General features: G+C 40.6%; 1 protein-coding gene across 34 annotated transcripts in view; it reads right to left on the bottom strand.

Annotated features, from left to right (window-relative positions):
* The window catches only part of CACNA1C (calcium voltage-gated channel subunit alpha1 C), a 488,413-nt gene that overhangs the window by 112,280 nt on the left and 362,882 nt on the right, over positions 1-13,251 (bottom strand). For all 34 annotated transcript variants that reach the window (XM_071817770.1, XM_071817650.1, XM_071817786.1 and 31 more), the window contains exon 10: positions 9,010-9,100. In XM_071817770.1, coding sequence (XP_071673871.1) covers positions 9,010-9,100 — 91 coding nt within the window. The remainder of the gene's footprint in view (positions 1-9,009; positions 9,101-13,251) is intronic.

The raw sequence follows: 13,251 nt of genomic DNA, 5'->3' as shown, positions 1-13,251 counted from the left end.
CTGTCTCATACTTCCCAGGCTTTTATGAAAATAGCAATAGAAAGAAATAAATTTAATTAATTTGTAATGGATGCTGTTTTCCTCTTGAATCCCCTGTAAGTCAATGTAGGCTAGAATTCCCTGATACACAAATCTTGTTTTTCAGTGGGAGTCACAAAGCAGGAGTCATCCCATGATTGGATTCTACCACCTACAGACATAAGTGAACTAACTGGCTTTTCTCTTGGGTAAAAGTCTGGACTAATGCTAGGGGCACTCTACATCTGCTACCCAATTCATTTTTCAAGTATGACTCTTTTTTCTTTTAGTCACTAGTTTTTTTTTCTTATATTAAAATATGTGTGACTTCATACAGACAGACTTGTTGATTTCACACATCACCTGTCACTTCAGGATATATAAGAACATTATGAAACCATAGGAGAAAATAATGCCCTTTTGTTTTTCCCCCCATCAATTGAAAGAAAAACAGTGCACGGTAGATATTTCCAAACTTAGATACTAACACTTATTTGTCTTTTTTATCTACATAAATTGGCTTGAATTCAAAAGGGTCTGAACAATAGTAGATTCTGCTGCTATCAATGAAATTTTGGGACTTAAGCATTCCTGAAAATTTGGCCATGTGCCCACTATATATGTGTTTAGATATCTAATTCCCTGCACTTGGATTTATTCACCTCATCAACCTTTTGTGAGAAGTCACAGGCACAGCTAGAAATAGACCACAATTCCTCAACCACTACCTTGCCCTGATTTACACATGTCCTATAAAGCTTTTTGAGTCCTTGGCTACCTTTTGGTACATACGTAGTGGCGCACAGAGAGAAATAAAGGTATGTGGATACAATGACATGAGTCAGAGGTGATTCAGAACACTTCAAAATCTACTACCAATAACAGAATAAATGAGAATCTGGGGAGTGACTATGAACAAGATATTTCTGCTGAGTTGAAGAATTTCCTAAGGTTCCCTCTATGATAGGAAAGTGATTCATCCTTGATAACAGTCAGCAAAGGTCTTACTGAACTGGCTTAAAAATGGATTCACTGTTAGTAGACATGGGACAAAGTAATTCTCAAAGCATGTAACATTACTTTCTGTAGCAGTCTTAAAAATGGTCATGTCCCTGTTTGAGGACATTGGTCACTGACAAGTAATCAGTGATGGGTCAGCTTCCTTATGTGGAAGAGATTTTAATGATATGAACATTTCACCAGCAGATGGTCCAAGCCAAAAAAATAATTAAAAAAAAGCCTTTTCACTGAATACATCATTCCCGCTGTGTCACAGGCAGTTTGTCTAGGCCACATACTAGGCAGCAGTGTGGTTACAGACACACACGAGAACTCTTTATCTAAGGAGAAATAATGCACTGGGTGAACAGAATGTTGAATTATGCTGCAAAGACAAAGCAAGCTTTAACAAGGATGAAGAGTGAAGTACCAAACAAAGCATAGCCTTAGCGTTAAAGTGATCCCAACTTCTCACTGAGAATTCTTGCTTGATAAGCACACCATACAAACTGTAATGGATCATATCTACAGGCAACAGGAAAGAAGGCTCAGACAATGATAGGGCAAAGAAAAAGAAGAAAAAAAATCACAATGAAGGAGAAAGCTGGGCACTGAACAGGAGATGGTGAGGACTTTCACAGGAAGAGACTGGGGGTGGGTAGGAAAAGAGAGCAAGAGAGACGTCATGGTGAACCTGCCTTGTGAAAGGTGAAGAGCAGGGAGTGTGAAGTCCTCTGGTGACCTCTCTGGCTAGTGTTTTCCCAGTAAGGGAGTTGTGTGGCATTTAAGGAATCTTTTATTTATTTAAGCAAAGGAGACATAGCAGGTGTAGTACTCATCATGCATGTGATAATTATATCTTTGGAGCATTATGAACAGCAGCCAAGTGCATTCAGTGCTCCCACAGGTTAGCTACAGTATTCCCCACCCCCCTCCCCTTGCCTTACTGCTATGGCAGAAGGCTTTATCACATGTGGGTGTGCTATATATATAGAACAGGACAAGGAAGGAGGAAGAGATTTATATTTAGAGGCAGAATCCAAGAGTGAAATGGAATTTTGGAAACACAAACTGTACAATAACTGATTCTGAAAACATTATGCCTGAATCTGAAACACATTTTCCAAATGGCCCTTATGATTAAGAATATTTTATATTTCAGAATTAGGGCTAACAATGTCATATAAAAAATGCTTTTATGGTTTCACTAGGGGCTGTCAAATAGTCTGGATTTGGGCCTTGCCATGGCCTCTTTGTGAAAGTTCCATACTGGCACTTGCCAGGGGTTCAGGGCGGACCAGATTCTCTGCTGAGTTTCAACATGGACCTCTTGCATCCCTTGTGTCCTGGGAGCTTTATGTCATTGGGAGAAAGTGAGTATCCCCATTTGTGTCCAGCTCTGGAATGTCTTGAGAAATTAGTGTTTAAAACCATGGTATAGGAGCCTATTTGAAAACCAATTGAGATCACTACTGAGTGTTTTTATTGTAGGAATTGTGTAACTCAGATTATATTTTAGAAAGACAAACACAAAAATCAAACCTCTGCTGTCTGTCTAGCAATCTTTTAAAATCTCTAAAACTCTTCTAACCTTACGCAGTTATGTACCACATGCAGATAAGATAGTTTTAAATATTTTGTCAATATAAACTCAGGATGATCAGCACAATTCAAACACAGTAAGATATCCTGCAGTCTGAGAGATAAAGTCTTCATTTCTCTGTTTGTGGTGGACACCAAAAAAGAGAAACTTGTGAATGATGTGCTTGTGAAGGATGTGACACTGTTGTATAACACGGATTGAAGATTTTGTATAATTGTACACACAACAAAAAATTCTAGAAAAATCTTGTAGGTCTCCAAGCATGATGCAAAGGCCATGTTATAGTTGTTTTCTGATGTAGAAATTACTAAACATGACCATTAAATTATCTGGCATGCTGGTCACAATTACATTTACACTATATGATCCCGCCTATAGGCAACTATCTTCATGAAGACTTAAAAATGTCCTTGGATACTAGTAAAAGTTCTCAGAAATTTACTTGCTATGCCTCTGGGTCATACACAACTTTGTGGAACATCCAAAGAGCTGCACTGTGCAAATCTTACAGATTTTAGAACTGTGAGAACACAGTCGTGGTGTGATAATGATTCTGTTTTGGTGCAATACCGTGTATTCATGCAGTTACTGGTCAGGCAGCACCATATTTTTCCCTTCTCTCTGTTCCTGCTGATGACATTTCATTCCTTCTAGTCAGGATTCTGGCAGCCCTGAAGAGAAGATGCCCACCCCAGGGGCCTTTTTTTCACATATTACTGGAACAAGACCATATAGTGACATGAAATTTTTAAGGAATGCATGCTGCATACCTGGTAATTTCTCAGCCTAATAAAGTGTTGGGGCTAAGTTCTACCCTCAGCTACGTCTCTGCAACTCACACAGAAGCAATGGCTCTCCATCCCTCTGCCGCTACCTTCTGTGTAACACAATTAACACTGGGGAGTTGTACAGGGACATGCAATGACCATTTCTCATTTCTGACCATTAACTAAAAGCTTCCAGCAAAACAGATGACTGGCCATGGATAAATCGTGCTCTGATGTGGACTGAGATCCTTCTGCTGAGGCAATCACTGAATTTCAGCAGAGTCCACACAGCAATGTCTCGCCTCTTTTTTTCCATTCTTGCCCTTTTTTGCACAAGCACTGAAGGAAGCAACACTGGTTTTAAGAGAGAGGTGGTTCTTGGCCAGCAGCATTTAGAACCTATAGAATATAATTAAGAAAACCAGGTCTGTCTAGCTTAAAATTGAGCTTGTTTGCTATTCAACAGGCTGGGAAAACAGAGTGGAACCTCAGCATTTAGTGAATAATCTTGCTCTCCCTGTGGCAAGTCACAGGCAAGGCCTGTCACAGGAGGAAGATAACTCCCCCTCAACAAGGGCATGCTATTGTCCTTCAGATACATATCTAGAGCTGACTGTGAATATCAAAACCACCTTGCTCATAATAAATTGGAGAGCAGTAGCTGAGGCTGACACATAAGGATCGATCCTGTGTGTTTTCTGCTAAAGTCAGGAGTGGTTTTGAAGCTTTTGGCAGAGATGATGGGGACTTTGGTCCTCATGGAAGGTGGCTATCTTCTCATTAGGTGAAAACTAGCAGCTACTCTAGTGAACCTCCAAGCAAACAGACTCGCCTTTACCACTGGCTCCTAGGCTGATTATTGCAAGAGCTGCATAGGAATTATGTTCACAGTGAGAAAATCACCAAGGGAAAATCACTGATGGTTCGGCTGCCAGGGAAAGCTTCTATTGTCCATAATATTTTCAGGACACACTGTTTTCGGTTGAAAAGTCAGGGTAGGTTGTTCATTTTGTTTTATCCTATTTCATTGTTTTAACGCTCTTTGGTGGAAAAGCAATTGAACTGTCCCTCAAATGTATGGAAGTCCTGGCCAAGGTGAAAATGCCAAGTGGCTTATTGTTTCAGTAAAAGTAGATAATTTTAAGCTCTCTTCCCATTTGAGCTCAAGTGCTTCACTTTTTTATTGAGGCTCTATGGAACACTGGTTCCCACAACGGAAGCTAATACATATGTATAAAAGTAAGCTTTATTATGGCACTCCAGATCTGTTTGGTTGTACTAGAAAATCAACATTCTGGTTGTACTGGAAGATTATATATGCCGACATTCTGCACAGAACAGATTACTACTGATTATGAGCAATAGTCTGTACTCAGGAATCTAAGTCCTGTACAGTAGTAACCATAGAGGCTCAAGGAAATTACTCACTATTGCAAAGTCCTGGGTATAAGGCTATCATGTAAATTGAAACTCATTGCTACTAGTTCTGGTTTATCCTGCTAGTGCTCGCTGCAGAGGAAGCATGTTTCTTTGTACCCAGAGACAACAGGTTATTAAAGCGGTGACACATCAGAAGTAAGATAAGTTCCACTTCCAAATGCTGTCCTTGAGGATAAAAGGTGTTGTGTTTCTACTGCAGGGCAGATGTCAGTGTAGCACAAGGCAATACCATGACAAGGATGATAGACTGTGAAAGCTGTGGGATGCTTTTCATTGTCCTGTGGAACCCTACAAAACCTTTTTCAGATTCAGATGCCTGATAAAGCTAACACCCATTTTAGGAAAGGAACTAGTCCCTGCCACAGCTCTCCTGATGGCAGCAGAATTACACCAGGAATGAATACGAATGAGGTTTTTGTTTTGTTTGGTTTTAGTTCTAAGAAACTGGACGTACAAAACAAGCAAAAAGAGATTAGATGTCAGATTCCTCCTGAAACTCCTTCTGCTGAAGATTGGCATTACTCCAGACAGCACAGCTGATGAAGGCAGTTTCTATAGTATATATACTATAGAAATAAAAGCTTCTTTGAGACAATTCATCAATAGGAGATAGCTTGTGTTTGAGAGGTACTCTCCTGATCTTACATAGCATATGTCTCTGTGGAGCTGAGAAAGGCTGTCAGCGAAGATCTCCTTTTCCAAAAGACGTGCCTGAACCTGGCTTCTCAAGCAGATCTTTCTGTCATTCACAGGCCCAACGTTTCAAAGCTCTACAGCTTTTTATAAGAGCAGAGAGAAAACTCAGTAATTCTAAGTTACCCTCAGTAAAAATGCTTTTTCTTTCAGTCTCCTGGGTACTTTTCTTCCTTTTATCATGAGTGCATTCTGATGGCAGGGTCAGTCTGTCACCATGGTGGTGGTGCTGGGGTGGTTAAATACCCTAGCAGCCTGATGCCACTAAATAAATAAATATATTACCTTTGACTTGAAATCTCCCTATTGCTTCAGTTATGCCCAGTTTTGACTTGCCCAGTGCTGCCTCTGGGAAAAAATGTGTTTATAGCAAGGCAATGGGGACTCATGGCCATTAGCTGATCTTAGCAGGCTAGTAAAAATAAAGACTCATCTGCAATAGATGAAACTCAAAAATCTAACAAAACCTTTTCTAGCCGTTTCAACTCCAAAACCAAAACCCAGAGGGCAGATGACTGTTCAAAGGTCCAGGCCTAATTTTCAGCTAGAATAAATCAGGATGGCATGACTCTAATTATTAATGGTTACTCAAAGTCATTAGTACTAGATGAGGAACTTATTAGAAAAGCTCAACTGACTTCTCACATGAATTATCTCTATTCACGAATACTAGGCCAAATTCTGATTCTCTGTTTGGGTTGCAATACAAGAAGATGCTCACTCAAATAAATTATTGCTTACATTTTATATGTTCCTGTAGGAATAATCCCCTATGGGAGGTTTAAATGAGGATCTCAGTGAGAAGAAGAGGATTTAATACTTCTTGAAACCAGGTAAACTAGTTTATCTCTCTGCTTGAGTGTGTGATGCAGGAACAAAACAAACCAGAAAGGATTCCAAGCCTCAGAATTAATGGCAGATCTGAATTTACCATTAACTAAGGAATCTGCAGTTTGAAACAAACGTTTTGCAACAGCAGGAAGCATTGGCAAAATTTGTATCTCACTCCAGAATTTCAAATACAATCATACAGCCATTCATTTTCCTGGATGAAGAAGCCTATCCATCTCTTAGAGATTAAAAGCAATCTGAGTGAGGCCTTGAGGATCTTAACTGTCCTTGGGTAAGGGGTAAACAAACCTTCTCAATAACAGACTTCAATTCCCCTACTATACATCATGCATTTTCAAATGAAGCGGCAAGTGGCAAAGAAACTGTTTATGTCCCTGAATCTTACATGTCCTGCTCTGGTGAAACTTAGAGCCCTGTTTTAACATTTATAACAGAGGAAGAAGAAATGAAGTTCTCTTTCCTTGTCATTTTCCAATGTCTTCTTCACTAAAATGTGTTGGACACAGCCATCCCTTCTCCTTGCACCAGGAACATAGTGACTGCAGTGCCAGACCACAGTACTTCCATTCTCCTGTGGGCACCTTGGGCTATTTTAATTAAACTCCATTCTAAGTCATGATTATGTTTAGAGTTGTGTTTAACTTGAGTTCTCCTGGCCACATTCCAGCTAAGATAATTATGTTCTGCTTGCCAAAATTCCCCATGCAGTTTCAGTGCAAAACAAGCTATCCCTCATACATCTCCCTATACACTTGTGCCCTTTGTTTTTAAACATCTGTCACAGTTTACCCTGAAAGTGGCTGAACTCTCAGGTTGTGAAAACAATCCCTGCATTTAAATTTCATAAAGTGCTTTAGGATCCCTTGGGATTAAGGACATTAAATGAATGCAAGCTGTAATATTAAAAATATATGCAACTTTATAGTAACAGTTGCCATTGTTGTTGGCACTGTGTAGCACCAGGGGGCCCATTGTGCTGGGAACCATAACTGCAGAATAGAGATAGTTCTCCAAATTGGATCCAGCTGGAAGAAGTGGTCACACACCCAGCTGCTGCTTCCTGTAATGTGACAAGAGCACAAGCAACTTGGTGGGGTGCTAAAGGGAGGGCTACAACTGCCTCAGCCCTGTGAATAGATCTAGTCTTGTTCTTTCAGAAAAGAGTTCATAATCCATACTAAAATGCCAGACTCAGCATGTAGGCAACAGCAGGCAAGTGAAGGAAAACTATCATAAGGAATTTCTCCTGGGGTTTCTAAGTCGCTGGCTGACACGCACAGGAAAGCAGATTGAATTTACAACATATTCTACTCATCACATCTTGTAGTGCAGATAAGATCTCTTCCTTTTCAGTTTGTAGAGGAGAGGGCCAAGGGTATGTGTGGGAGATACAATCAAGGTTTACAAATCATGAATGATAGATAAGCTGAATGTGGAGTTGCTGATCACCAAATCTCACAGTAGTAGAAGGAGAGCATGTTGACTGAAAGTAGTAGTAGATCAGCTTGAAACAGATGAGAAAGTACTTGTTTACACAGCAGGTAGTGAACTTCTGAAACCTGTTGCCACAGAGGCTGTGAGGGCAGACAGCATTAGTGGGTTCAGATAAATCCATAGATGACAAGTCCACAAATGGCCACTACAGGCAGAAGCAGAAGAGTGTCCTCTAACATCTCTAGTCCAAGAAGCACGAATAACAGAACACTAAAAGAAAACTGGAAAGTAGGAAATGGCCAGGCTTGCACACTTGTCCTCCTGTTACTGTCAAGACCTGAACACTGAGCCAGCTGGACCATAGAGCATTTTTTATGTACTTATGAGGAGCATTTGACCAACACTGAAGGGCTCAAAGTATGCCCAAGGACAGGACAGAGCCTCAAAATACTCCAGAGTGGTACAGGTTATAGCACCGATAGGCTTAGCCCAATTTTCAAGGAAATTTGGAGGGACTAACATATCCCCTCCACAGCACAAAGTCTGTTTTTGTTCAACTTGTGCAAAAGTGAAGAAAGTACTCCTCTTGCCTATTCTTGCTCTCTGTGATGCTAAAAAATACACCATATAATAGGGTATTCCATACATGCTATCTCACACATTCTTGAGCATCTCCATTAACTACAATGATGCAATTTCAAGGAGGAATTACTCCCTCCCAACATGTATTTCGTTGTCACTACAGTATTGTGTTCAGCATTTGAAGGGTGTAATTCAGGCTGTAGGATGGGCATTATCATCCGTGTATTTCTATTACAAGACATTGTAAAGTGTACAAGTATCATTAGAGAAATTTTAATAGACCAGTCATTTCCACTCTTTGGTCTACCTATCCTGGATTTAATTATCTATCACCAAAGAGGAATTTTAGCTATAATGTAAACCCAGATCTGTTTATCCTGTTTATCCCAGGCATTCTATACTTTATTTACATCTATGTAAACCCAGAGGATCTCCACCACTGTCCAGAGAGACTATACATTGCAATTAAGATAAGAACTGGGATCCACAGATCTTCTGCACTCTCTCCTTTCATTCATTGTGGGTTTTTTTTCCCCTTAAAAAGTCTGACATTTGCCCTGGCTTTAACCCACCAAGCTCAATCCAATCCCTACATACATATATCCATGTATATGTACTCACGCTAGCCTAGCACCGCAGTTTTCGCCTTCCATATCTGCTCCAGGAACGTTGTCTGTGTTCACGGACTCTGTCTCACTGGTGGGCATGCTCACTGTAAGAGTCAAGAGGAAGAAAAAGAGAAGGTTGTCCATGAGAATGTGGCACATCTATTAATGAATCACATGAGTGAAGGATCTGGTTTAATGAGAAGACCCTCAGCGGCAGCTCCTGAGGATTAAGCAATTTGCCGGCCAAGTCTAGTGGCCCCTTGCACAGGCCAGGCTGGGCAGGTAGACTTTAGAAATACACATAGGTTGCTCAAAGGCTAAAAAAAAGGAAAGAAGCAGCTGCTCTCTTTCTTTCAGAGTTAGTGCCTGGAAATTTTATTATTGAGAACCAAAATCAGAGAACCTGGCAAAACCAACAAATAAGTTTTTGCTTGATTCAATGGGACATTTAAAAAAATGCCCCTTTACTTGCACCAGCCCAACCATCTCACTGCCCTCCCCAATCTCTTGAGTGATGAGTAGAATGCAAATTAAAAGTACCAGGTTGACAGGTATTCAGAATAATGGCTTCCGCTAGCAAGTACCAAATAAATAATACTGATGGATACTAACCATTAATGTGTTTCAACCTCATGTTTATAAACTTGATCTATAGGGATAAGAGGGGAATTCAGACTCTCTGACCCATTCAGATTCTACCAACAAAGGAGCTAATGAATATGAAATATGGTGGAGATTTTAAGTTGGCACCCACCAACTAAGAACCAGACAGAATCTCTTAGGCTTTTACAGAGGTGTCGTGGAACAAACATCAAAATAAAGCAACCCTAGGTGTGAACCTATCACATCTGGATTCAAGGGCCTGTCACATATCTTACCTGTTATCAAACCTCAAAATTTTTTTCCTACAGATCATAAAAAAATTCACAATTCCATTCCACTGGTTGCTCCTAGCTCTTATATGAGCTCTAATAACTCCTTAATATATAATCATTCAGCATAAGTTTGGACAAAGAATAGGATTCAATATGTGTCTTCCTCCCCCTGCCTTTTCAGATACATAAAACAAATGAAAAAATTATACTTAAAACTGAATGATGGAGGAGTTAAACAGATTTCTCATATGCCTGGTAGAACTTTAGAACATGACCCGTATCAGAATTTTGATATATATCTCAGATGAGACTTCAGAGCATGCATTATTAGCTGTTGGAGAGGCTTCTAACAGCCTGTGAGAATACGTTACTTAATATTAAGAACATATCTATGTGTGGGTCCTTGGCACAAAAGGATAGTAATAAATCGGTTCTGCGTTTCAGTTGGGCAGACGCTTAATGGGCCATGGGAACAAGACTTCTTCCAGAGGCTAGAAAGATATCAAAATGTTCTTCCAAAGACATCCTGGGTTCCTGCTTTTGAAAGCATTATGGTAGTAATGCCCCTCAAAATGAACTATCTTTCCTTTATCTCATCGCAACAATTCACATGCCTACAACATATGTCCTGGGAAATCTAAAGTTCTTCTGTTGTGCTCTCAGGACTATATGAAATAATGGACTCTCAAGTACTCTTGACCTAACTACGAAATATTGTACTCCAATAGTGTTTGTTCCTTTCCAAAGACTAGATGTTTTCATAATCTCATCTGTTTGGAAGGACTAATTAAGGAGTCAGCTGAATTCATATTTTGATGCGCATGAAACAGTTAAGTAAGCTGTAAGAAAAAACAACATTCATAATTAAAATTTTCAGTCCAGACTAAACCCTTCAGGAAAAACCCAAAACATTGATATTTCGCAAGTCATCTTTGAAGATGAGGTAAAGCACTTTCAAGATGTATTTGAGCTTATTTGCAAATGGAAAACAATTTTGAAGACATTAGCAAGAGATTGATTTGCAGGGCGGCTTATTATCTTGAGTGCATGAAGAGGACACTGCACAAGCAACAGAAAAAGCAAGGCACACACATGCAGAAGTATGCAAAAAGTACATTATATGTCAGTCTGTGTAGAGATATATAGACACGAACACAGAGATATACGCAGTGTGGACACAGAGTGCAGTGGAACATTACCATGGGTTTCTGTGGAGTGACTAAACCAAGCAAACTTTCCTTTCTTCTTATCAGGCAAGCCAGCTGGAGTGCTTCCTTTCATAGACAAGAGGGTCAGTGGCAAGTACCAGGAACAAGACATCAATAGAGAACATGCAGCCAGTGACAGGCAAAAGAAAAAAACAAGGAACTCAGCTTACACATGACATCCACTTCTGTCTGAAAACTTCATAACGTGAATTAAAAGTACAAGATTAAAACCAAAGGTATATGGAAGTATGTAATATTATAACAGATCATCAGAGGATAATTCTTCCTTGGTTTCTGCTCTTTTTCATAACTGACTTTTGAGAACATGAAATTGAATTTAAGTTTATGGGTAAAATCCTTTTTCCAGTGATATCAATGGCAAAACTCATCTTGTTTGATTGTCTGACCTGTTGAAATTGATGAGACTAAGGTGATCACAGTTTATCACAAGGTTATCTCCAGACCCCTGTGGTCAGAACCAGGACTAGCCAGTTTTTGAATGAGGTTCCTTGGCTTCCCTCCTTAACTGCTCCAATACCTAGAAACTCTTTCACAACCGTCAGAGTCCCTAAAGGAAAGTTGTTGGGGTAATCACGTTTCTCTCTCTCTACTTCTCTGGAGATAAATAATCTTCATCAAACACTCAGATGTACACTGCCTTACCCAAACTAGGATACCTCTAGACTACGTCTAATAATTTCCATTTGAGTTTACACATGGCACTTGCCCTCTGATGTCCTGTGTGGCTTTTCATGGCAATAGTTAATGTTGATCCTCTGCCTATTATGCACGAAGGTCCTCAGTCCGCACAGATCAGATGTGCATGCACAGAGAAGTCTTAGAGCATACTTCACACTTCCCGAATCTTACTGCTGCAGAAAGCCAAGTTAAAACAAGGGATGCAGATGCAGCGGCACAGGGGCTGAACAGACTCCTGTGGTTCAGGCTAGCTTGCTGGCACTGGCTCACGGGCATTCATTACACTGCACTGATGGAAAATGTTAAGGACAATAAAAAGTATTAAGATGGTATCAAGTATAAGAGGAATGATGGTCTAGAAGTTTAAAGTCAGGACAGAGAGGAGATTAGGACTGTAATCCCCAGCATGGTATGCTCTCAGCAGGGCAATCACTTATTTTACCTGGCACCTCGCATCACCTTCCATATCAGGGGATATCATGAGTGCAGATGCTGGGACACTCATTCAGGCCAGTTAACATACCCTGAAAATCGAAGATGCTGCACAAGAGGTGTGTATAAACTGGGACTGAACATGAGAGGAAATAAATCAAATACTGCCCAGATGGCTTTTTTATCTGACTCACTTCTCAGAGACACAGACCCTGTGCCCACACCCCAGATCTGGTCTAGGAAGCAGGCAGGCATTTTTTGCAGTCCAGGTAATTAATTACTGGAACCATGTACCAGGAATGCTGGTGGTAAATCCATCACAGGAATGTTTTAATCAGGAAGAGATGTTTTTTTCTAAATGGTGGGTTCTAGTCCAGACTAGAGTTATGTTTGGGACCATGGTATACAGATTATGCCATTTCACTGGCTACTTCCTCCTTGTAATTTTGGGAGCTGAGATAAAAGCAAAAAAAAGGCAAAAGCAGATTTCCTCCCACCTGGGCACAGAGCATCTCAGTAGTGGAAATCCTCATGCCTCACCTCCTGTGCCACGTGTGTTCAGTGACTTGACTACTCTTACAGGAGCGGTTCCACATCAGTTTCAAGAAATCCACTGCTTGTAACCAAATCAGTGATCCCCAAGGGGCTTGGTTCTGCCAGACGTAAAGGACACATTGCCTCTCTGTGGGTCCCCCACACTTCCCAGCCTTCAAGAAGACCACTAAACCTTCCACTACCATGTACTTTGCATTGAAAATGCTTCAGTGTCCAAACTGCAGCATGGGCAAGGCAGCGATTGATCCCTGTGCATACTATTCACCTGCCCAGCTAACAGCCTAAGGTCAAGCAACTAAATACCAATGTCTTATATAGGTGACTTCCTGACAGCAGAGAACAACTCTGCCTGCCCCCTCACCCCTCCATCCTAAGTGACTGCAGGTTGTCAAAGGCGAGAGAAGGCATTTCCATCAGGCAGTTGGCCTTTGCCGGATGACAGCAGGAGCAGCAATACAGCTAACAGGGCAACATGCACACCGACTG

This window comes from Patagioenas fasciata, chromosome 1 (genome assembly GCF_037038585.1).
Source record: "Patagioenas fasciata isolate bPatFas1 chromosome 1, bPatFas1.hap1, whole genome shotgun sequence".
NCBI lineage: Eukaryota > Metazoa > Chordata > Aves > Columbiformes > Columbidae > Patagioenas > Patagioenas fasciata.
This window is presented reverse-complemented; position numbering and strand designations above follow the sequence as displayed.